Raw genomic sequence first — 27,000 nt, 5'->3', positions numbered from 1 at the left:
AAGCCTAGTTTTTATCTATTGAGCCACACTGGCATGTAAGGTATAATCGGGAACTTATATTTAACCAGCCTTTTAGAATTTAGATGGACAGTGAAAAAGTTCTTCAGGGGACTTGAACCAAGAATGTTCTGTTTATAAACCCCAGGCTTATCACCTGCGCTACACTGGCATGTAAGGTACAATCGGGAACTTATATTTAACCAGCCTGTCAGAATAAAGAATGGACAGTGAAAATGTCCTGTGGCAGGTTCGAACTCGCAACCTTTGGTGTACAAACACTGGATTTTACTCATGCGCCACACAGGCATAAGTGATGCAGTTGAGAATGTCTGGCTTAACCCACCTTTCAGAATATAGAGGTTCTTTAGGAGGTTAAAAAAACAATGCACACTTTAGGAGGTTCAAACACTGCACCTTTCAGAAGGACAGTGAAAATGTTATTCAAGAGGCTTGAACCTCTAATTGTTTGATTTGTTGTTTCAGTTTTTATATTGAATATTTTTTGAGTTTTTTGTTGATTGTTAGTTTTGTTTGAGTTTCTTTTAGTTTTTTTTGAGTATTAGTTTTGATTGAGTTTCTTTTAGTTTTGTTTGAGTTTTTTGTTGATTATTAGTTTTGTTTGAGTTTCTTTTTGTTTTGTTTGAGTTTTTTGTTGATTATTAGTTTTGTTTGAGTTTCTTTTAGTTTAGTTTGAGTTTTTTGTTGATTATTAGTTTTGTTTGAGTATTGAACCAGTGACCTTTGGGTTGTAAACCTCAGATTTATCTTTTGAGCCACGCTGGGCTGTAAGGTACAATCTGGGACTTATATTTAACCCACCTTTTAGAATTTAGATGGACAGTGAAAATGTTCTGTCGCAGAAATGAACTCTGGATTTTACTCTTCAGCCACATATGCATGAGAAATGCAGTTGAGAACATTACATAAATTTTGAGTCAGTACGTTTTTGTTGAAAATTATTTTACTCATAAATTGGAGTTGTTTGACATCTTCAATGGTATTGTTTCTTTTAGTTTTAATATTGAGTCATGTTTGAGTTTTGAACCTATCACTTTTGATTTATATACCTTTGTTTTTATACTTATGCCACAAAGGCATGGAAGATGCCTCTGATAACCATACACTTAACCTTTCCCCCAATTACCCAGGTGTAAGTAGTCACTGATTAGCCCCTCCCCTATAAAGCCTACTGGCCATGCTAGCTTTCCTGTTTGGTCTTTCTTTGTTTGCACTGACTGAGCAAAGTAGGAAACTGCTTGTAATTGCTTTAGCACTTTTTGAGTTTAGGCCATTGATTATTTATTTTTTTACTTGGTGGTCTATGCATCAGTGTTGATGACCAATGTGCAGAAATGTTGCGTTTGTGATCTGTACCTTCATATTGTGGTTCTTCTAACAGAGTTCTGCTTATAGGCTTGTCTACTCTCACCATTGTGGAATGCATAAGCAGTGTGGCACAGTGTAGCAGATGTTATGCCATTCCCAAGATGGCATAACATCAAGTTGTCCAGCCATGGCCACACATACAATTCCTTAGTACTTAATCCTTATCCCAAATTGTTGTTTGGGATAATAAATACATCAAATGGAATTTTTGGATTCAATTTAAATAATCCTTGAGTCACTAGCTCAAAACTGAATGCAGTTCACAAGTATGGAGCTCAGCCTATAATTAATTTGATTGACATGCTGCATGCCATGATGCCGTCTTTTTTTTTTCTAAATGAATTGAGCTACTCTAAGATGAGCTGTGGTCATAACAGCACTGTTTGAGAAACTAGTTGAAAACACTTTAAAGTCCGTTATATTGTGACAGTCTAAAGTGAGAACAGAAAATGTACTTGTAATTAATTGGGTTTACTGGTCTACTGTACATGTAGCTATGTAGGGTTACCCAAACATCTTGCCAAATTTTGGATACTTTAAAAGTTTTCAATGTAAATATAAATATGGCACTACATCTTTTCACATGGGGGTCCGCGACCAAATAGAGTGGCTGCCTGGTGGGGCGATATAGCAGTAACGCACCAATCACATCAGGTTTTCCCCAAGCAAGGCCGTGCAGGGTCAATGTCCGGACCGGAGGCAAGATAGCTAGATAGGGCCACTTTGAGGCCAGCACACTATGAACAGTTTTGGTAAGACCAAATTGTCGGCATGGATACAAAAAAAGGGGGGAAATCCCCAACCAACCCATTGTGTTATATATTGTTTTGTTGGTGAAACTATGTAATATGAATGTCTTAATGTTATGTTTTTAAATGATGAATTATGTTGGTTGAGAAATTAAAACAGACTCATCTTACAGTAGTGTTTTTAATTATGACTCATTGTTTGAATACACATTTTTCACAGCTAGAATTTCAGCAACTTATCCAGTTACAGCTGAACTTTAAGAGTCTTTCCTGCATGACTTCTTTCTGTTTGGAGATTTGGCCTCATGCATCAGCAGCTGGTGTAGGTTGTACTATTGTTAGCGGAGAGGGCTACGTTGGCTACAAACTAAGACAACTGAGAGAACGGAAACCTGGTCTGTGTATAATGAATGAATCGGCTGCAATTAAGTTTAAAAAATAAACCATTCCTTCAACAGCAATAACTATAGTGAGTTAAGGTTCACTGCTTAATCACGAGAAATATGGTCTATCCAGAGCATATTTTCATTAAAATAATAATTAAGCTCCCCCAAGAAAGATACTGAAAATAGAAAATAATTGAAGAAACCATGAACCAAAAAGGCACCTCTGAATATTCTCTTCAGTTTTACACATCAATACCAAACTGTGATTCAAATCAAGACAAAAATGTAAAGAGCTTCATTGTAATATACCAGAAGTTTGCACGCCTTTGGCGCGCTCACGTCTAGAGAGCACACCACAGGCGTCTATGTGGCTGTGTGAGCCACACACCGTACATTTTCAAACGAAGGGCGACAGCGATTTGTCTTTGGCCATGCACTGACCGTGTTCTTTTTTCCCCGTGCTGGGCAGGCGCTCTGTAATGTCACATCACACTGCGTTCGTTTCGGTCTCATCGCGTCACGAAAAACGGAAACTGCAAAAGCATTGTAATGGGGCGACGTGTTATTATGGATCTCTCGGCGGTTCTAGAAAAGCCCCCTGCTGTGAAGACCCACAAAGCTGGGTTTGAAAATGCAGAGGTTACTTGAGTGACGCGTGACGGATACAAAGCACATGCGTAAACGGCACGTCTGCATACTCCGCGTACGTCACGGTCAGGGGTCAGGGGTCAACAACATGTTGTCTGTGGCAAATGTTACATTTTCAGTTTTACACACCATTATACTACAATGTTCTTATTTGGATCCTAAGACCCACTTACTAAACGGTTTTCTTCCGAATCTGTATGAAAATTGTTTTTACTATGACTCTGTGGCACAGAGTCCACTAGTACTAGTGGTTCTCAAATGTTTTATTTGCAGGGACCTCCTTAACTCTGAGTGTTCAAATGGAACCAAATGGACCCTTAGGGGTTGTAATATTATTGTACACTCATTTTGTATGTCCGTGGCAAAAATGGAATGCCACCATGTCGATGATCCCTAGTCACGGACTCACAGGCTATGACTTGGCCAACGAACTGCACACAGAATGCTCAATGCGCACAAAATCGGGGGGTTGTGGAATTAAGAGCATTGTAATATAGGATAAAGGAAACCAAATAACCGTCGCCTCACCTACAAACTGTTTCTTTAAAAATAACCTTCTGTTGATTTGCTTATTTGCAATGGCACTCATCAGTTGTACAAAGCATATACGGTACATTTCATAACAAAAAATGAAACACTATTTAACAAAACACAAAATACCATCAAGCCTCAAAATCAAATTGTAGGATTAACCGCCATTGTTTAACTTTAAAATCACACAGAAAGTGCTATCAGCGACCAGCGAAGAAAACCAATGATCAAAACGGTTCATTTGAGGCTCCAATAGGCAACAGTTGTAGAACTCCCATGACAACTATATGCTTTTACTTCTATACAAACCTGGAATTTCAGATGGCTGCTTCTTACAGTTTATTACCAATGCTATATAATTAATAGGGCTGAAAACATATACTGATAGGGATGTGCCGATGAGACATTTTGGGCGATATCGATATCCGATATAATTAATTGCTGTTTATGGCCGATAACCGATATTAGCAATGTCGATATGATTTTACTCTGAAATGTAAAAAATAATTATAATAATTTTGAACTGCAGGCTTAAGCAAGTCCAATTTAACTTTAATACCTTATATTTAATATTGTGAGCTTTTAGATCTGTTCAAGCTGTTACTTTGGGCTTGTTTATCTCTAAAGACAATCGGAGCGATTAATTAATCGGTCCGATTAATCAAAAATCGACTAGAATCGGCCGATACTGATGTGTTTGCCGATTAATTTCCCATCTACTGATTAATAACGACTAGACAGTTATTATGGAAATAAAAGTTGCATTCATTAATATCAATTTCAATCGTCACTAGGTGTGCTGACAGAGTGCCAGTAGTGTGGTCCTTGCTGCATGAGCAGGATGCCAATGACATCCTGCTCTTGCATCTTGTTCATCTTGTTTCGTTTTGGTGTAGACAGTTGTTAAGATTTAGGCCATAAACATGTAAGATTTAGGCCATGAACATGTAAATGATTCCCAAAGCTATCTGAACAAAAATATAATTTTGTCAGTTGATATGGGATAAGATAGGTTGTTTTGGCTAACTAAAGTAGAAAATACATTTGTGTCCAACTATTCTATTCCTGAATCAGTACTCCGCAAAAGCAGCAAATTATTTGTTAGATAACTCTATTGTGTGGACATGGTGCCTCTAGAAGACAATTGAAAATGAAACTACAAAAATTGACCATTTGGAGCATTTTGATCATTGGTTCTCCCAAGAGAGCAAATACATTGCCTCCAACCTCATTTGTTGTGGCACTAAATGCTACAGATATACATTTATGAAAAAAGAAAAATACACAAAAGACAGATCAGTGATTGGGAACTATTCTTTGCACTAATCTTTTTTAAAGAGGGAAAAAAATACAAATTTCTTAAACTATTTAACTAATTATAATTTTTTTCAATAAGATAACCACTTTAAGTAATAAGGGTTAATAATTGGTATTTTTTTCCCTCTCATTCCTAGCGATAAAAAGTTATGGGGCACAGGGACTGGGAGTTTTGTTTTCCTAGGACGCTGGTTTCTTCAGATCCCTAATCTGTTTGATTAGATAGGTTTTCTCGTCGTTGAACTGCTCGTCATCGGTGCGATCCTTCTGGAAGTTGCTCAGGAATTCAATTAATTTAGTCTGATTCTTGAGGAGGATGTCAATGATTGGTTGCGTCTTGTTCGGATTCGCCACAAAAACCTGTGGACAATTAAAAGGTTAATCACTTACTTACGCAATACAAGTTTAAAAGAAAAATAACACAACATGTCATTTGTGATGCTTGTCCATCTGCGATCAACGGTGTCACATACAAACAGCAGATCTACAAGCACACGTTGTGACCTTGTAAGGCATGCAGTGATTCACTAAACTCACGATACGATTCCGACAAACTTTTCCAGACAAGTGACCGAAACTTTATTTTCTCTCTTTTTTTTAACAATAAAAACATTTCAATACTTTATATTGATTTTTAACAACACCCTCTTTTCAATCCTGAGGAAGATAAGCCAATGGTACCATCCTCTATTCAATACCATGTAGCAACTGGCAGGAAACCTTTTGCATGAATCTCAAATCCTTGGATCACGATACATTTTATTAAATCGATTTAAATTGTCTCCAGTTTATATTGATAATCGCTATCGCTATCGGCTGATTGTCGGTGCACAACGCCATCATACGACAAAGAATAAATGGGTCTTACATTTGTATACAAGGGCTGTCCCCGATTAAGGACTTTTATAGTCGACTAGGATTGTCATTAGTCGACTATTAGTCAACTAGTTTTTTGTCAACTCTTTTTTTGTGGGGGCACTGGGGGCTGGTGAAAGTTACAGTACAGGTACGGTGTGTCTGTGTGATATTAAATGTGAGCTTAGTTTACCAGAATCCCAGTGATCCGTAATCATACTCATCATCCATCCTCTTCGGATCAAATAGTAAACTCAACAAGGCAGATGGCTTCTTGGTTAGAGTGGGTGACAATATTATCACACGAAAATATCAAATTACCTACCTAGGTTCCATCCTGGAGGCCAATCTTTCCGGTGATAAAATGGCCACCAACGTAATCAAAAAAGTCAATCAAAGAACAAGATTCCTTTACAGGATCTCCTCACTGGTCAGCAAAAACACCTTGAAGACCTTAACAGGAGCCCTCGTACAAGGTTTCTTTGACTATGCATCCACCTCTTGGTACCACAGCACCTCAAAGGCCCTCAAAACAAGGCTCCAGACCTCCCAAAACAAACTGGTCAGGCTCCTACTTGGCCTCACCCCCCGAACCCACCTCACCCCTGCCCACTTTGACAGGCTGGGATGGCTTAGGGTCGTCGACAGAGTACAGCATCTTGCAATGGGTCTGGTCCACAAGATTCGATACACCACCAAGATACCCATGTACCTGTCTAAATACTTCCTTAATGTAAACGAAGTCCACACCCACAACACCAGAGGGAGTGCAACAAACTATGTACAACCCAGATTCGGCACAAACAAGGGACTAAATTCTTTTCGCTCCTATGCCACCAAAATGTGGAACGCCCTACCAACAGTCATTAAGACATGTGAATCCCTTGACTCCTTCAAAACCGCTCTCAAAGGGCACCTACGGATGGCTGCAATTTGAAACTGGCCTCTGTAAAATCTGAATCCCCCCCCCCCCCCATTTTCGCTCACTGTATATTGTATCTTTTCCCTTTTCTGCTTCCCATATGATGAATTTCTGTTCTGTTCTTTAGCTACATAGAAATGTCTATTTGTATGTCTCTAAATGTTTGTATGTCTTTAAATGTTTTGATGAATTGAACAATGTGGACCCTGTTGTAAACAAGTGTAATGCTTAATTGGGTCGTCCACTCACAGTTGACAGTCTTTGTATTGAGTTTGTGCTTAAAATGTACTGTAAATTCTACAAACTGTTATAAATATTTCAATCAATCAATCAAAATCATATTCAAGGGCCATTGGAGAGAAATGAAACTACAGTCACTTTACTGCAGTGCAGAGGAGAGGTGTGTCTGTGTACAACTCGCTGACGCTCGTTAATGCGCCAAGGAAGGCAATTATGTTTCTGCAACTGTCAAATAGGTCTTCTACATGTATTCTAACTAATAAAATAACATTTTCGTGGCACTCAGCATGTCACCCTAGACATAATCGATCGATTATCGACTAATGGAGGTCAGCCCTAGTCTGTATGCAGCAGCAGAGTGGTGTACCTTGAAGACATGGAAAGCCTCAAACTGGATGTTAGGACTCTTGTCCCTGAGCAGGTTCATCATCAGCTTGAGGTTCTCTGGCTTGCTGATGTAGCGCGTCATCACTGTGAAGTTGTGTCTGTCCAATAGCAGCTCACCCAGCAACTGACGGAGCACACAGACAGGACAATAAGGTAAAGTTAAAATCATATATTGTTTTTATGATTGATATTTTTTATTATTTTTGAATAAAGGGTACAGAAAAAAATGATAATTAAAGCAGAAAAAAGGGAAAACAGAGAATGCAAAAGTAAAAAACAAACATGTATACATACATACAACACAAAATATGAAAATAATAAGGTGATGGATATTCAGGGAAATTCAAGTACAGTTCATATAATAGTCTGCTAAGTTTACAATTAGACAGTGCCTCCAGTGTGCGCCTCCCACTTATCGCATTTTAACAAATAGTTGTCTACTTTGTTAAGAAGTCTGAAAGACTGCTACTTGACCAAGTTGACTAAACCAAACATTCACAGAGGGGGCAGAAGGAGCTCTCCACTCACACATAATACGTTTACGACCCAGCATTAACGCTGTTTGAGCCCAGTCCAAAATCTGATACTGTCGTTATCCAAATCCCCTGTGGGTGGGCGGGCCTGCTGTCATGCTATTGGTTGGGACTGTAATGTAACTCAGGGGACGGCAAACCTTTTTGACCTGAAGTGCCAGGTTTTTATTTTCTTGATGGTCAGTGTGCCACATAAAATCATGAAATTCAATCATGAATCACATCAAACAGGTAACAATATGTTTTCAGATGGGGGTCGGTGGCCAAATACAGATATTTCTGGGGGTCCTCGACATGAAAATGTTTGAGAACCACTGACAGAAACATGGGTATTTCAGAAAACTGTCCTGATGATTTAGAAGACATTTTTTAGAATCGGTTCTCAGGTTGAAATGGGTTAACAGCAGTAGCAGTAGAAGTAGAGGAGAAGATGCTGAAGGCCCATCTACAGCCTTACCTTCAGCGACTGCCTCTTTGTGACGTAGTTCTCAGAGTGCAACAGCTTCTCATAGTCTACGAAGATCTGCAATGACAGGAGAAGCACGCCTCAATCACACACAGCATTACAGAACAATCCTGTCTGGGCAGAAAACCTGTTAGAACCGATCCACCGACGACGTAGTTGCCCTAGCTGGCTCTACGCTCTGCACTTCCCCATCTGGACAACAAGAGGAAGAACAGATGTGTTCGAATGCTCTTCGTGGATTATAGGTCTGCTTTTAACACCATCATTCCCACCAGACACACAGATTCTGATGTATTGGTACCTGTATCGTGTGGTACCACAAATAATCCTACTACTGCTATGTCTGCTATGTGAATATGGTCAATGTGATCCTACTGTACATACATCATTGGTGTTTTGGTGAAGGTACTCACCGCATCGTAGTTCTGTTCTAGGTACTCGGCTATCATCACTTTGTGTCTTGTCAGAAGGTCCTTAAGGAGAGAAAAACAAGATCTATTGACAATACAGCATCTGAGAATAGTACACTTACACCATATTCTACAAATGTCTTCTAAATCATGACAGTTTGCTGAAAAACCTATGTTTCTATATCAGTGGTTTTCAAAATATTTCATGTCAAGGACCCCAAAAATTATATATATTTGGCCAACGACCCCCATTTGAAAATATGTTTCTGGGACCCCCCCAGAAGCAAACATTTGCTCTGAAAGAATATACAGTATATTCCAAATTTGTGCCACATTTTCACGATTTTTCTAAAATAGCAGACCTACAAGCTCATAGCGCGGCACCGAGTGCCGCACTATGAGCTTGTAGATCTGCTATTTTTAAATAGCTAAAGTATAACACAAATACTAAAGTATGCTTAAAACACCAAAAAGGGTTCCCGCCCAGAATGGGTTAAACTACATGAATCCTAACGTCCATTCTGAATCAGGAAAACATTCAGCAACAATAAAAAAAAAGGAGTGTGCCGCGTGTAGAGCAACTATTTAAATATAGGGTAAACATACAGGACTAAAATATTAAGAATCACCATTTTCAGAAGGATAACAATATACCGAACAATGTCAAAAAGCCTCTCGAACACTGGAAGGAAAACCCCCGGGCAGACCAAGGATGAGATGGAGGAATTATATTCCCCAAAGCTGGCGACGGGAACGCCTCGTGGGATCGCCCAGAATGACGTTAGGTGGAGGTCTGGAGCTCTCTGGTGGAGCTGTTGCCCCCGCGAGTTGACCCGACTACGAATAAGCGGTTGAAGATGGATGGATTTAACCATTAAACCTTACTTATGTTATACTTTAGCTATTGTAAAAAATAGCAAGATCTACAAGCTCATAGCGCGGCACCGAGTGCCACGCTACGAGCTTGTAGATCTGCTTTTTTTTTGTTTTTATCGTGAAAATGTGGTGCAAATTTTTGAATATATATATTCTTTCACAGTGAACGTTATTAACTCAAATCTTTGCTTCTGGGGGTCCCTGGAACAACATATTTTTAGATGGGGGTCGGCGGCCAATTACATATATTTTAGGATTTAGAAGTCATTTGTAGAATCGTCCTCAGGTCTAAAAGGGTTAAAAATGTTGCGTTTGGGCTACCTTAAAGGTGGCGAAGGCGTCGGAGGCGATGTCGAAGGTGGACATCTCCACATAGTTGAAGAAGCAGTGGAAGTGTTCCGAGTGCAGCACAACCTTGGCCAGAGGCTCATGACGGATGCACTCCCTCAGCATGATCCCACAGTTCAGCGCCACCTGCGGCGTCTCGTACCTACAGAGAGAACGCACAGCACGTTCAGATCACAACATTTCTTTTCAAAGACTAAAAAAAACGCCAATGTAAACCACTGTTTCTATACAGGAAGTGGTGACCATGCCAATTAGAATTTTAATGCCAGGATTAAAGGGGGCATATTTAAAGGCCAATTCATACTGCAAGACCCGAACGCCTCATGATTCTAAACTACGTCCGTCTCTAGACAAAGACCTGCCCATGGTAACGCCTCATGATTCTAAACTACGTCCGTCTCTAGACAAAGACCTGCCCATGGTAACGCCTCATGATTCTAAACTACGTCTGTCTCTAGAAAAGGTCTCTTTTCACTTCACCTTTATCCTTTTTATTATTACCAGTAGTTCAGTATTAGTTCATTAGATTAATACACGATAATCAACACAAACACTTTATTTAGAACACACCCAAATCAAATCATAATACATATTAGTACATGTTCAATCAATTATTCAATCAAAGCAAATGGCATAAACAATATTAGTTTGCCTCTACTACAAAAATAAAAGTTACAAGGCTGCATTCTGGAGCGACATCTGTCATTCTCTGTCCCTTCCTTGTATCATACCGTACTTGTATAAGTTGTATTATTTCCCACCACGGAGCATAACCTCGCGTCAGTGTCACCATATCCACCTCGGAGGTCTGGTAAGTCGGTAGGCCAATCAGAGGCAGGCGGGACGTTACTACCATGTCTATAGACGGACGTAGTTTAGAATCATGCATGACGTCACTCCACGATGATAAGAGACTCACCGCTTACACCAACACATGCTTTTACTAATCACCCAAAACTGGGGAGTATGAATAGACCTTAAACAGCGTCTCTGTACCCTTTCTGCAGTATGAAGAGGATTTCCTGATGAGAGCAGAAGTATTCCACGGTGGGACTCCTTGTCCCGATCTGCCTCCTCAGGATGTTGTTGAAGATCTGGCATACGTCTTTCTTTCCCTAGACACACAAACACACATCTTTTAATACCACGTAACTTAGATCTGGAGTACATCTTACTTTCCACACACACACACACACACACACAGTACAGGTTAACTCAATAAAAATAAAAAATAAAATTGTTAATTTGCAGCACAGTCCTCAATGACTTGAACAACAGGAACTGGTCATCTAATGTCAACAGGGGGCAGTGTTGCCATATGACATGAACAACCTAAGCTAGCTAGGCTCAAACCATAGGCATAGAGCTATTATGCTATATGCTAGTAATGGTACCCAATAGCAAACAACAGCTCCATGACTAATACCCACTTCAAAGAGAAAGCACCACCAATCGGTGGTGACTTCATCATTGAAGTAGTCTCATTATTAGAACATCTTTGCACATGTAATATGAACATCTATGATCTGACATTATTGGAAATTAAGGAAAAATATAATAGGCCCCCTTACGCATTGTGCTATACTTTAGCTATTGAAAAATAGCAGATCTACAAGCTCGCAGCGCGGTGCTCTATTTTAGAAAGATCGTGAAAACGTGGTGCAAATCTTTGAATAATATATTCTTTCAGAGTGAACGTTTTTAATATCAAATATTTGCTTCTTGGGGGGGGGGGGTCCCCTGAAACAACATATTTTCAGATTGGGGTCACGGCCAATTACATATAGGTTTTCACATGAAATAGTTTGAGCACCACTGATACAGAAACATGAGGTTTTTCAGAAAACTCCCTCAAGGGGTCCTTGAGGGAGTTCCAGGGGGTCCCCAGCTAAATGATAATTTGTACACTCTCAGAGTTAAACTAACAGTGATTTTACAATATAATTGGGGGTCCCAGAGATAGATATACCATTAAAGGGTCCGTAGACTAATGCATATCAAACTGGGGGTTCTTGAAATTAAACGGGTTGAGAATCACTGCTAGAGCTGTAAAAATCTTTTTATGGGGGTCCGTGGCATATCTTTTCAAATGGGGGTCCGCGGGTTAATCAGTGTCCATTTGGGGGTCCTTGGCATGAAAATGTTTGGGAACCACTGATTTAGAAGACTTTTTAGTTTTTTTTATTTTGACCTCAGGTCTTCATGGACTAATGCCGTTCTTTGGTTCGTTCCTGAAGAAGACGTTGAATCAATAAACCAGTGGAGCTGAGTTTTTCATACCGGTGTTGCGGAGTCTATTTTCTCCTCTAATGTCGTTCTTTACCTCAAAGTCGACGACCTGCAGGTTTTCCACCAGCGTTATGAGCAGACCGCTGTTGTAGAGTTCCTGGGCCAGCTGGGCCACCGTCTCCGTGTGCGGCTCCTTGTCATTACTGCCGTACAGGATCTCCTTCATGGACACCAGGCACTTGGACACCTCCTCAGACGCCTGCAACACAGAGAGAGAATCATTACTGGATCTCCTTCATGGACACCTCCTCAGACACCTGCAACACAAGAGAGAGAATCATTACTGGATCTCCTTCACGGACACCTCCTCAGACGCCTGCAACACAGAGAGAGAATCATTACTGGACCTCCTTCATGGACACCTCCTCAGACGCCTGCAACACAGAGAGAGAATCATTACTGGACCTCCTTCATGGACACCTCCTCAGACACCTGCAACACAGAGAGAGAATCATTACTGGATCTCCTTCATGAACACCTCCTCAGACGCCTGCAACACAGAGAGAGAATCATTACTGGATCTCCTTCATGGACACATGGAGAATTGTGCCTGAGCAAATCGGCTGTCGGTGGAAACACTTAATTGGCCAATCAGGGACCACCATTCTTGGTGAAGGTATGTTTCAAGGTTGGTATAAAAGGACAATAATTGAGTAGAGCGCCCCTCACTTCCCCTGGACAAAAGCTGTCTACACACGTCTCATATTTGCCATTGACAATGAAAGGAGAAATTAGGTCAAATTTCTGCCAAATATCTTACGTAAATGTGCAACACAAACATTAAATGCTATTGAATGACAATGAAGGGAAATTTTACGTCATATGTAGACGAGCAAATCGGCGAACCAAACATAAATTCAGTTGTTCATGAGATGATGTATGATGATGTATATAATGATAAGAGCCTCACCCTCACTTCACACAGGTGTGACTTTTATTCATATTGAACACTACTGACAATACAAATTCAGCTGTGCTTTCAATTTCCAATATGAAATGATCCACATAGCAAAAAAAAAAAAAAAGAAACAAGAAAAAACCTAATAATCCACCCACAGTGGTCAAGTGGAAAACTGGCGTCAGTGAATTCTGCACCATGGAAAAGTTGACTTTCTAGAATATTCATTCATTCAGGCATAATGTTATGGGTGGAGGAGAGATGGAGCTATTACTGTATTACATAATGTTATGGGTGGAGGAGAGATGGAGCTATTACTGTACACAGCGGCGGAACGGCTGAAAACACAGACCTGCCAGTATTTCATAACATGGAAACATGAAGCTCCACAGCACCAAGACAAACCTAACAATAACACCGCCAAGAGATCAAGGACCTGGCTAGCATCTGTGTGGCGTGTGTGTGTGTGTGTGTGTGTGTGTGTGTGTGAGAGAGAGAGAAAGAGAGAGAGAGAGAGAGACACGGGGAGAAGACAGGGCTTGACAGGGAGGTGTCAGTAGATGACAGGACCAGGTTGCTCAGCTCTCTACTTTCACAGAGTGCTGTCACTCCGGGGCCCTGTACACGCACACACACGTGCACGCACACAAATGCACACACACACACAGAGTGGTTCCCAAACCCTTTCCAATTTATATTATAAAATCAATGTTAATTTAACTCTGAGTGTATGGACCCTGTTCCATTTGTACACTCTCAGAGTTACAGACCCATAAAAGGGTCCATTTGGTTCCAAACTATCATTTAACTGGGGACCCCCTGGAACTCCCCAAGGACCCCACTTTGGGAAATAGTGCTCTGGTACTCTACCTTGTCCGTCTTCTTGTCCTGCTTGATCAAGATGGCCAGGTTCTCCTTCAGCGTGCGGACGATGTCAGCAGGGTTCTTGTGGGATTTACCAAACAGTGGCATGGTGGTGGCTGGACACACACACACGCATGCACACACTCACTCACTCACGCAGGACCTGCACGACAACACACACACACACACACACACACACACACACACACACACACACACACACACACACACACACACACACACACACACACACACACACACACACACACACACACACACACACACACACACACACACACACACACACACACACAGGAAGAAAAGGGTACAGTCAATAAGTTGTCGACTCTGCAGCTTTGGTGTGTCTAATTAGTTGGACAAAGCTGCTACCTGGAACCGTGTCGATATACCAGTTCAGGGACATGCACACATAGACATCAAAGGGGGCTTCAACCCGTGCCCTTTTACCTGTATGTAAAACAACTGCCCTCTCCAGACCATGAATGCAGCATTTACTACATGGTGAAAGAAATGAAAAATGCCCTTCCTCTCCTTTCCATGACATACCAGAGAATTGCTTTTTCTGAACTCTCCTGATCTTGAACGCAGCATTTTGCGTTGAAAGAATTTGTTTAGAAATCCATGTCGTCGCCACATCTCCAGTAGCCCAGTGCAGGCCAGGGAAATAGCAGATCTACAAGCTCTCAACACGTGTGTGTGTGTGTGTGTGTGTGCGTGTGTGTGTGCGTGCGTGCGTGCGTGTGAATGTGCACACGTGTGCGTGTGTGCGTGCGTGATCACTCAAGATTCCTCTAGCACCACAGACACACATTCCAAAGTCAGCTCGAGTTTAACTACCAAACTCACACACTAGACTGATACACACGGTGGGACTGCCTGGGAACACCATCAACAGCAACGGCCGTTTTGACACCGAAGTCTTTCATTTTTGAGCTGTGCCAAACCGCTCCAATGAGTGACCGAGTGTGTCTGTCTGTCTGTCTGTATGTATGTCTGAGTATGATTCCTCAACGTCTGCAATACCGCTGGGTGACCTAAAGTGGCACTGGTGAGCAGCCTGAAGGACCATTCACACTGAGCACTAAGGGCTCCATTTTTGTCACCGCTAAACCCCTTATCCCTAAACTCTTTTTTACTTTTTTTGTTTTACATTTTTGAATAGTTCAACTAGCCAATCTACATTGACACGTTGTGAGCTTGTAGACTGGCCATTTTAACTATTCAAAAATGTTTTGCATTAAATGGTGGTTCCGTGGCTGAAATGCAGAATAAATAATGGACCTCGTGCAGCCAGCCGTGTTGTTGAGCAGCCCTGCACCATATCAGGATTGGAGGCTAAGGACACCGATAACATGGTCACGTTTTGTTGTTCTTTTAATACTTTCTTCACAAAGTCTTTGTTTGTTTCAGGTGTAGTCGTGTACAGTAACAGTGTTAATGTAACACTACAGTATTTTGAATGCATAGCAAAGAGCTGAAATTGTACATGGCTGGCTGGCTGTCCATAATGGAAGGCGCATGTATTCCACACGCACAGACAGTGGAGTCAGATGCCTGTTTTGGTACAGAGTTCATTATGGATATGTTGTAATCTTTGGTAGGGAGAAAATAATCAGTTGATATTAGCCTCCAAAATATCAGAATCAGCCTTGAAAAATGTGTCAAATGACCTCGGACACACACGCACGCACACGCACACACCCAGCTGACTGTGAGGCTGCCTGGTGTTCATGGATTGTGAACATGTGACATCTTTTTCTTGAAAAATAAACATGTGACGTCTTGAGAAGACCAATTTCACACAAACGATGCGTTTTACCAGAATCTATGTGGGAAAATGTAGACTAATGCACTCTCAGAGTCAGCCTCAGGTTTAATTGTCATTACATGTTGTGCGTGTGCGTGTGTGCTGTTACTTTATGTACACAACGTGAGGACGGAAGGAAGGGCGATAGAAGGAAACAGTGGTTTTCAACCAGTGGTCCTTGAGGGGGTTCCAGGTGGTCCCCAGCTAAATGATGGAGAGTTGGTAACCAAATGGACCCTTATAGATCACTCTTGAGAGAGTGAGAGACTTAATTTACGAGAAGTCTGCACAATTCAGTGCCCATTATCATTGTTTTTATAATAATAAAAATAATAGTTATCTTCTGTCTGTTTGTGTATTTATCTATTATGAAGATGATGCTGACTGGCGTTTACACTTTTACTGCTAATTAGTCGGTCCGGGCTCTCCCTCTCCCGACCCTCAACGCACCTCGGACCAATGCTCCTTCGAACCAATGCTCCGTCGGACCATAGTATGCCTCCCGGTCAGCTGTGGCAAAGAGCAGCGCTTTAGGGCACTCCATTAACTGATAAGTGGCGTTTTAGTTTCACTTTGTGTAACCACAGCAGGGCTAGCTTGCCAACATGTTAGGAGATCAGCTAGATTAGACATGTCTGGACTTGTGAACACACTCAGGATGAAAAGATAAAGGAAATATAATGCTGTACTGTGGTTAGAGCACTTGAATTGTAACTTCAATCCCTGAGACAACAAACTGTGAACTAATCTGGAGCTAAAGAGGAAATTAACCGGTTGCTTTTGATGCAGAATATATATATATATATATATATATATATATATATATATATATATATATATAGCACCTGAAACGCGCCGTGCTAATAAATAAGTTGATGCAGTAAGTTGTCCGTCTCTGTTCCCTGGAGTGTGCAGTCCCTTCCTTGGAAGGTTTTTCTCTTTTTTTATGTTCATGCCTGCTAACTAGACTTGCACCTCCTACGGGTCTCAGCAAGTGCAAAATCATTACGACGACGGCATCAAGGCCCGCAAAAATACATTTTACTCGACTAAATCAACTGTAGATTTAGTCGACTATGATATTTTGTTGACTAAAACTAGACTAACACTAAGCCATTCCAGGTGACTAAAACTAAATGAAAACTATTCAAGAGACTATATGTGACTAAAACTAAAATCAAATTTTTGCTGTCACACTCAACACTGCAACCTTGACATAACTATGCTCCAGATATGAAGCTTTCATTGGAGGCTTCTTAGTGGTACAGTTACAGTACGCTACAGTATGCTACCAGAGGTTATGTCATGGAATGAATGGTGTCCCCAGATGAATATTGCTAGTAAGCTATAAACTTGCAACCGGTTTGCCTGCCAGGCCTTTATGAAACTAAACACATTGTACAGCATACACAACATGATGTGTTCTGAATCTGAGCCGAGGAACTAGCCCACATATTCATGTCTGTGGTCAACTTCTACTTCTGCGTTTATTTTAGTGAAGGTACTTGGAGCTTGGCTGACCTGAGTTGCGCGCGAGGGTTTTGTATAGGGTTCATGTCTGGGTTGAGATGTCTGTTCGTTTTATAAGATCAGTGTTTTCAGAACAGGGAGTCAAATGAATACCTGTTCCTGCTGCCCAGCAGTGACCCAAGGATCTAAATTAACAAAGCAATTTATAATTGACAATTTAGGCATTTAGCAGCAGACGCTCTAAATCCAGAGCCATTTACATTAACCCATTTTGGGCGGGAACCCCTTTTGGTTTTTTAAGCATTGTTATACTTTAGCTATTGAAAAATAGCAGATCTACAAGCTCATAGCGCAGCACTCTACGAGCTTGTAGATCTGCTATTTTCTTTTAATCGTGAAAATGTGGCACAAATCTTTGAATATATATTCTTTCAGAGCGAACGTTTTTAACTCAAATAACTCAGAGATAAAATAAGTCATTTTTTTTTTTTTTCATTATAAATATTATTCTCTGGTATCGGTATTCGTTATCGGTATTGGCTAACGCAGAAATTGTGGTATCGGAATCGGATCAGGGAACGAAAAAAGAAGTGTATCGGGACATCCCTAGTTTGAGGTTTTACACTTGGTTGCATTTTGGTTGCATTTGCATTTGGTTGCATTTTGGTTGCATTTTACACTTGGTTGCATGCTGAAAATAGCAGATCTACAGGTTCACAACTTGTAGATCTGTGCTATTTTCAGCAAGTGTAAAATCAGGGGGTCGGCGGCCAATTACATATAATCTTGGGGGTCCTTGACGTGAAAATGTTTGAGAACAACTGACACAGAAACATGGGGTTTTTCAGAAAACTGTCCGTATTTAGAAGGCATTTGTAGAATCGTCCTCAGGTCTAAATGGGTTAAGCAAGAATAAAAACAAACACACAAAAACAAAACAAAACCAAAAAAAGAAACACAGACACTCGTCACGTGTTGTGCAGAGCAGACCGAGGTCTCTGGATGTGGTGAATGTCCAACTTGTGACCTGCAGCGAGTTGTACCAAAACACAATACTGAAGCTAACTGTACATTTGACACAGTGACAACATGCAATGGGGCCTTGAGAGCCTCATTCATGATGATACAATGATGGTCTGTATGTAGGCCTGGAGGACCATACGATATGATTAATATATATACTATAAACCATGTGGAAATATCAGATTTAGAGGCTTGTAGATCTGCTATTTTCACTACTTCTTTAACTTTTTAATTTCTTTTCGTTTAAATGGAATTTTAAATGGAAATTATTAGATAATTTGATTTCTGAAATACTTTTGAAACATGTTGGAATTCATTAAAACAATATTTTACTTCTTTAAATCTTTTGAAATTTGTGTATATATATATATATATATATACACAAATTGTGTATGTATGTATGTATGTATATATATTTTTTTGTTTTTGAAAGAAACAAAAAAAGGCAATACCGGTATTTACTTGCCCTAACCTGACCCACAGTTTGGGATAATAATTAAAACCACCTTAGTTGTACAGAAGTTATGTTTTTTTGCACTGCTTGGCATCTGCAGTCATCGAGCCGTCCGTCTGTCTGTCTGTCTGTCTGTCTGTCTGTGTCATTGACAGACAACAACCCTATCCAACGCTGAGACAGAAACTTCACAGATTTAAATACATGGCCGCAGCCGCCGCACGATGGATGGCTCCTCGTATACATCTGCTATATTCAGCACACCGCCAAGTATGAAGCCAATGAGTCTGGTGCCCTTAAGCACCTGACAGTATGGAGAGGGTCAGAGGGAATGGGCTCATATTTCACCCATATAAGCAGATTTCTCATGGATTATGAGCTAACCGGGACCTTTGACCTCACATGAGCTTAAATATGAAAGTGGTTATGTAAACGGAAGGAGAAAAAAAAGATCCTAGGTCTGTCATCTCGAACCGGACAGTCAAATACAACTCTCACGAAAGATTGAGTGCTCGCCTTTTTCCAAGCTATTTCAAGGGTCAATAAATCAATGAATAAATCAATATAATAGAACTGTGAATTACATTTTGATTGACAAAATGCATGTAATAAAAGTATATATATTTGTATGTATATATCTTTCAAAAGGATAAAACGCAATAAAGCGTGAGAGCTTTATTTCCATTTTGAGTGTATGAAAGTGGCATATTACTCTCATGATATGAAATATCAGGTTCAACAAGTTGTCTTGTGTATACCAAGATTCACATCAAACACAACTCAATATATACATCTCTGCTGTCGGGAGGAAGCCTCATAACTCCAAAATGTTCATTTTTCAGGAAATGAAAAATATACATTTTTCAGGAAATTAAGAAAACCTTATATTTTTTAAACAAAGCAATACAGCCTCATCAAAGTTGGTGTTGTAACTTTATATATTGTCAATTACTTCCATGAGAGGGGGAGAGGTGGTGGAGTTAGTTGCTTTAGCAGACATTTTGAGGGTCCAATGGAGTTAAGAGGATTTGTCCAATGCACTTTTTACTACTTTCCATTGGTTCAATATTTTCGAAACAACACACAGATGCAAAGGGTGTTCAATAGCACCGATTTATGCCAAAGAAAATCAAAAACCTCAAAAATGGAGTTATGAGGTTTCCTCCCGACAGCAACGAGATTATGATAACACTGCTGATACCAAAACAGTAACAGTTTACTAACATTATAACAGTAAATACAATTAATAATAGTATGTATATAGATCTTAAGTAGTAAACGTAGAATGTCTGGACCGTGAAGTCAGATGTCTTTGTCGCAAGACATTACACGTGGATGAGGAATTTTGGAATTTGCATATAGCCTCTATGTAATTTGAGAGTTGAAACAGGACAATCCAGCCAGCGCAAAGAGGATGTTAACTCCTTTGTTTTCAGTGTTATAACATGAGCTAAGACAGCATGAAGTCATCCATAAGTCATGAGAGAGAGAGAGAGAGAGAGAGAGAGAGAGAGAGAGAGATGGAGTGAAATAAAGCAAAAATGGTTTTCAACCCTTTTCGTATCAAGGCCATTATTTATTCAGCATTTGAGCCACAGACCACCATTTGATGACATTTAGCCTCTCAAACTCCAAACTTGACTGAATGTTTTGTTGTCGTTGGATAGGATTTAGTCCACAATTCCATGCTTCATTGATGTTGGTACGATAGGAGAGATGACAGGCAAACGTTGATCAAAATAACAATTGTTCTACAGTCTTTAATTGTATATGTAGACTTCTTGTAAGTTAAGTAATGCAGATGTTTAACAATAATTTAACTCTTGAGAGCGTACAATGAAACGCTCATTTTACGCTCTCAAGAGTTTAGGATCTATAAAGGTCCCAACTCTCCATCATTTAGCTGGGGACCACCTGGATCCCCCTCAAGGACCACTGGTGGTCCCCGGACCACTGGTTGAGAACCACTGAAATAAAGGCAAAGCGAGATAGAGGGATAGAGAAAGTAATCAGTGGAGAGAGAGAGAGGAAGAAAGAGAACGAGACAGATGCTGCCCTTATAAAAACAAAGTCCCTTTTCATTCTGAGCGATTTACAAAGTGCAAGCCGGTCGGGAGTTACTTAATAATGCCATGAACATTTTGTCAATGTTTTTTACGGGATGAAATGCTCTTCTCATGTTAGTCACTGTGTCCATCAGTGAAGACTGAAGAGTGCATTATACACCGTTTAACGTAGAATAGGCAGCAGACATGCCCCATACAGCAATAATGGGTCTTGAGATCACCGACAAATCTCGCCTCTGACTGAATACATGACAGCATTCGGTCCTTGTAATGTACAGTGTACAGTCTAGCGTGACCTCTGACTGAACGGTCCTTGCGTTACTTTGGCTCTCCAGTGTCGCCATGGGCTGAGTACAGCAGTTAACCACGTAAGCCATATACCGCTAAAACTATAACAAACAAAGATATTCTCTTAAGGGGGTCCCGACCCTGGCACGAAATATTTTCAAGTGGGTGTCTTTTCAAGTGGCTGTGGCCACTTAATAGCAAGCAACTGTACTAGGTTTAATTGGCAAACGGGCTCACACAAAGAAATCATTAAGTTAAACTTAATAGGAATCATAGACACACTGCAGATAGGAAGACCAATGTCAAAACACAAGCCATTGGCCTTATCTCAATCAGACAGAAACCACAGACAATATTTATCTGTAAGAATGTTGCCCATATCAAATTTGTGAGGACTCCGATTCTACCTCGGTGGTCACCATCACCTGGCTAAAAGCCACTCTGGCAGTGGCAACACTGAAAAGCCTGGACCCAGATGTTGTTGGTTATTATACAGTTGAATGGTGCAGCCACTCCAAGGAACAGCAATGTGTGTCCCTTTGTATGTCTGTCTGTCAAAGTGGCGCTGTTGAGCTTGCACACTGTGCACAGGTGCATGATGGGAAGCCAAGTTTTTTGTGTAACACCAGTAGAGACTACTAGAGAGCACAGTGCAGTACAGACTACGGTTGTAGCACATGCACAGGTGCATGATGAGAGGCAGTACAGTACAGTACACTACAGACATAGTCCGACAGCCAATAGTCAGACAACAAATAGTCCGACAGCCAATAGTCAGACAACGAATAGTCCGACAGCCAATAGTCAGACAGCCAATAGTCAGACAACCAATAGTCCGACAGCCAATAGTCAGACAACAAATAGTCCGACAGCCAATAGTCAGACAACCAATAGTCAGACAACCAATAGTCCGACACCCCAACAGCACCACTCAGTTCAGACGTGTCTGATTTTTTACTTGCACTGACAGTTACCCGAGTTCATTGATAAAGACCTCGTTCCCTCCCAAACACGAGTTATGTTTTCATTATTTAATTTGCTGTTTTTTATCACTTTTTAAGACATACAAGGTTTTCCTCCTATTACAAACCATCACACTATTTTAAGGGGGATTTTCATGAAATGGAACTACGATCGCGGCCAGGCGATTCTTCAAAGCTTAGTGAAGAACTCCAGCAGTGAAACCATGTTGACGATCGTAAACCTAAAGCACTGTAAAGTTTCCACAGACCTTTAGTGTTAATTTGTATTTTGTTTTGTATTTGCTTTGCTCAGGACCCCAGGAAGACTAGAGGCTCTTTCATGTGTCTCTAATGGGGATCCTTTAATAAATATGAACATAAACCTTGCTTATTAATTATTACACAAACCACAACTAGCCATTTAGAGAACATGTCATATAAATAAATAAAACCAGGAGCACTTAAGTTAAAGTGCAAGTGTAACAAAACAACAGATAAGATGGCACACCTCTTCCTGACAATATAGCCCTATAAACTAATTAGGCAATAATAACTTAACACATAACTTAACCCATTTAGGCCTGACGTCAAATTTTAAAAAATGTCTTCTAAATCATGACAGTTTTCTGAAATACCTATGTTCCTATATCAGTGGTGCTCAATATTTCATGTCAAGGTCCAAGGACCCCCAGAATTATCTGTATTTGGTTGCGGACCCCCATCTGAAAATATGTTGCTCCAGGAATCCCCCAGAAGCAAAGATTTGAATTAAAAACATTCGCTCTGAAAGAATATATATTCAAAGATTTGCACCACATTTTCACGATTTTTCAAAAATAGCAAGCTACAAGCTCATAGAGCTGAAAACGGTGGTTTTCAACCAGTGGTCCTTGTGGGGGTTCCAGGTGGTCCCCAGCTAAATTATGGAGAGTTGGTAACTCTTGAGAGAGTAAAATTAAACCAAATGGACCCTTATGCGGTTCCATTTGGTTTCAGTGTACACTCTCAAGAGTTATGTTGTAAAACAAGTCTACACACAATTAGAGAATGTAGAATAGTTGTTATTTTGATCAACGTTTGCCTGTTGTCTCTGTCTCCTAATATGGTACCACATCAATAGAATTGTGGACAAAATCTTAACCAATGAACGATAACAAAATATTCTACGTTTTGGGTCTGAGAAGGTAATTGTCATCAAGTGGTGGTCCACGTGGCTCAAAATAAGACTAATAAATAATGCCTTATTTGTCATATTGGGCCATATCGGTATCGGCAGTCTAACCGTAACCACCGATCCGACACAGGGGTAAGGGGTTGACACTATGGCAGGTAAATAAAATGTTGGGGCATGTGGCGTTTGCGTTGGAGTTGCCCAAACTGCAAGTGCACATTTATGAGTGAGGAGTCTGCTATAAACACAACACGAGATATATAGCTAGATAGCTATAAACACAACACGAGATCACAACACTGGTAACGGTATCGACGAACACAGAAATTGTGGTATCGGATTGGGAACGAAAAAAGTGTATCGGGACATCCCTAGTGGGAAGTAGAGTCTGTCAGTGTGTTGTTGTTGTTGGTACAGTACAGTACAGTACAGTACAGTACAGTACAGTACAGTACAGTACAGTACAGTACAGTACAGTACAGTACAGTACAGTACAGTACAGTACAGTACAGTACAGTACAGTACAGTACAGTACCCGCTTCTCATGCAGTCCTGACAGTGTTAATCATTACAGGCCCTACAACAACAGTACAGTACAGTGAGTACACTACAACACCATTACATTACAACGGTGAGCCATCTGGCCAATAGCGTGGCAGACTGACAGACAGGCCCGGCCTACACTACCACCAGTGAGTGTGTGTGTGTGTGTGTGTGTGTGTGTGTGTGTGTGTGTGTACTAGGCGCTAGGCAGGCAGCATATCTGGAATGTCTGTGTGACATTACCATTATGTCTCCATAAACACGCACAGTATGCAATCTATCTAGTCTAGAGAAAGAAGAAGTACACACACAAACACATACACACCCCCCCCCCCTGCCCACAACACTAGTGTTTAGGGAAGCGCATGCATTGCAACCCCGAAAGTGCGTCTGACTGACTGACTGACTGTAATCAAATAAATGCAGTCTTAATGAATATGCAGACAAGCTGTGAATTCATTACGAATAAACATAAGGCTGCATAATAAATTACGACACAATAATCCAAGACAATGGTACGTCTATGTTGTTATGTTTCTTCTTTGACGAACGATCAACTACACCCTTTTATAACAAAACTCCCCGTTTTGCGTTGCCGTTAATAGTTGACAGATCCTCCCTGTAAATCCAATCCATATGCGCGGACCACCACCACCCAACCAGAGCCGCGGACCCCCCGCGCCTTATTATTCATACCAAACCAAAACAGCGACACCACCACCACCACTATAGCCCCGCAGTCTGAGTCAGTCAGATCTAGTGATTCAATGTAGCAACATTCGCAGAGATTGCGACATCACATCACCACCATCACAACATAATAACATCAGTTGGAAACAATGTGTCAAGAAGACAACGATATTAACATGTGATCGTCGTTAAGAATAACACCGAACCTATACGTTAACGGTCGTCTGATCTGTATACGGTATTAGTTGTCTGACACTGACTGCTGCCCTGCCGTAGAGTAGGCTATAGAGCTGCTGGAGATAAGAATGTCCAAAAATAATAATAATAATAATAATGCTTACAGCGCGGAGATTATGTTGCTCTTTGATCTTTATTGGATCCTTCCTTCCTCTGTCCCGTCCGTTCTTGCAGTGTCGCCTCCTCAGTCCTACCTTAACCCAGCTGCATAGGCTACTGTGTGTGTGTGTGTGTGTGTGTGGGCCAGCCCAGCCAGCAGCACGCCCAAGACTGAGTGTATAGTTTTAGTTTGTTGTGTAGAGAATGTGTGGTGGATGGATGTCAAGAAGGAGAGTCCATTTGGTCCATATAGACTCCAATGATGAGGGCCGATCAGGGATCCGTTCCACTACTGTTGTTGTCACTGTGTGTGTGTGTGTGTGTGTGTGTGTGTGTGTGTGTGTGTGTGTGTGTGGAAACACTGTGCTAATAGCGTCCCCCTCTCCTCTCCTCTCTACCTCGACACCTCCCCTCTCTTCTTCTTGCGCAAACTCACTACACACTGTGACTTCACTAGTTTAGTGTAGTAAACACTGTTGTTTTCGTCGGAGAAATGAGAGAAGACGTCAAGAGGGAAAGCAATACACTATAGTGTTGGAACGCGTCCCTCCCTCCCCTCCCCGCCGGGGGCTGAATCATGGCTGAGAAATGGGACACGCTCATTGGAGGATTCGCGGTCACGGGGTTGGAATACGTTTCCTGGTCTGAAACAAGGAAGCTTTCTTGGTCTGAAATGATTAATAATGATTAATTGAACAGGAAAATATATATAATTCATCAAGGGCGAAATTTAACATTCCGAAATAAAAAATTATATATATATATATATATATATATATATATATATATATATATATATATATATATATATATATATATATATATTAAACAATATATTATAGCCTATCTGAAAGTGAAACTATTTGCGTTTGGCTGCAAATTAATTAGTTGCCCTAGAATGGCTGTGATATAATATTACACACACACACCCGTTCTAGGGCTAATTAACTGGTTGCTTAACATAACAGCCTGGCCCTGGCTCCTGATCTTGTAAACAAACACATAATTAATTCCACATTAAGTATAGGTGATGAAAGCCACATGTTAAAACTATTTGCAATATATAGAACACAATATATTGTGTTGTGCGTGCATCATGTGCGTGTGCATGCTCGCTTGCTTTTGTTCCAATCCCTTAAACCAGCCTTGAGGGGGTTCCAGGTGGTCCCCAGCTAAATGATGGAGAGTTGGTAACCAAATAGACCCTTATAGAACTTTAACTCTTGAGAGCGTGAAATTAAACCAAATAGACACATTATTGTTACACATCTGCATTGCTTAATTTACAAGAACGTTTGCCTGTTTTCTCTCCTCATGGTACAAACATCAATACAGAATGGAATTGTGGACAAAATATGCGTTAGTTTTGGATCTGAGACGCTAAATGTCATCAAATGGTGGTCCGTGGCTCAAATGCCCAATAACTAATGGGCCTTGATATGAAAAGGGCTGAAAACCACTAAACAAAAGGGCAGGCAAGACAAAGCTACTATTTTTTAAAGGAGACCATGTCAGACTTTATTAAAGCTGCTTGTCAATCATCATAATACAGCCAATTCAGAATTACATATTTACACAAATATACAGATATTTAGGCATATCTCATTCTCATTATAATAACATCTCTTCATATCAACACAATACTCGGTAGGTACAATAGGAAAATAAAGACAGTAGTTTAATTGCTGCAATGTGCTGCATATAACATGAAACTCAATGCAACCTTCCTCTTTCAAACCGCCAATTAAAAAATACAAATATTTCAGTCAACTTTATTGAGTTATCGTGAATCGATGCCGCTGACAATTTAGTGCCCAATCTCAGCAACATAAAGGGGGAGGGGCAGAACATACACCCTCAGGATAATATCAATAGTGCTGGATAAAATATCTTCCTTTTCGAGGGAGATTCACGTGAGATCTTAAAAAAAAAGAATACGGCTGTGAAGAACATGCCACGAATAGTGGGAAATCCCATAGATGACATATATTATACACAAAGACAAAGAGACTCACAAAAATATATGATTCTCTTCACAAATGATTTGAAGGAAAAAATGTGAGG

General features: G+C 40.6%; 1 protein-coding gene across 1 annotated transcript; it reads right to left on the bottom strand.

Annotated features, from left to right (window-relative positions):
* Positions 1 to 2,159: 2,159 nt before the first annotated feature.
* On the bottom strand, positions 2,160 to 25,375 carry cab39l (calcium binding protein 39-like). Its single transcript, XM_083758896.1, has 9 exons — positions 24,942 to 25,375; positions 14,112 to 14,268; positions 12,378 to 12,542; positions 11,051 to 11,169; positions 10,028 to 10,196; positions 8,834 to 8,893; positions 8,412 to 8,477; positions 7,402 to 7,545; positions 2,160 to 5,377 (listed from the first exon to the last, which is right to left on the bottom strand). Exons 2-9 carry the CDS (start codon positions 14,211 to 14,213, stop codon positions 5,198 to 5,200), a joined length of 1,005 nt encoding a protein of 334 aa, XP_083615022.1. The 5' UTR covers positions 14,214 to 14,268; positions 24,942 to 25,375; the 3' UTR covers positions 2,160 to 5,197.
* Between the last annotated feature and the right edge of the window lie 1,625 nt (positions 25,376 to 27,000).

The sequence above is a fragment of the Protomyctophum parallelum genome, assembly GCF_964188405.1.
Source record: "Protomyctophum parallelum genome assembly, chromosome: 23".
Classification (NCBI taxonomy): Eukaryota; Metazoa; Chordata; class Actinopteri; order Myctophiformes; family Myctophidae; genus Protomyctophum; species Protomyctophum parallelum.
Note: the sequence above shows the minus strand (reverse complement) of the source record. Positions and strands in the feature narration are given on the sequence as shown.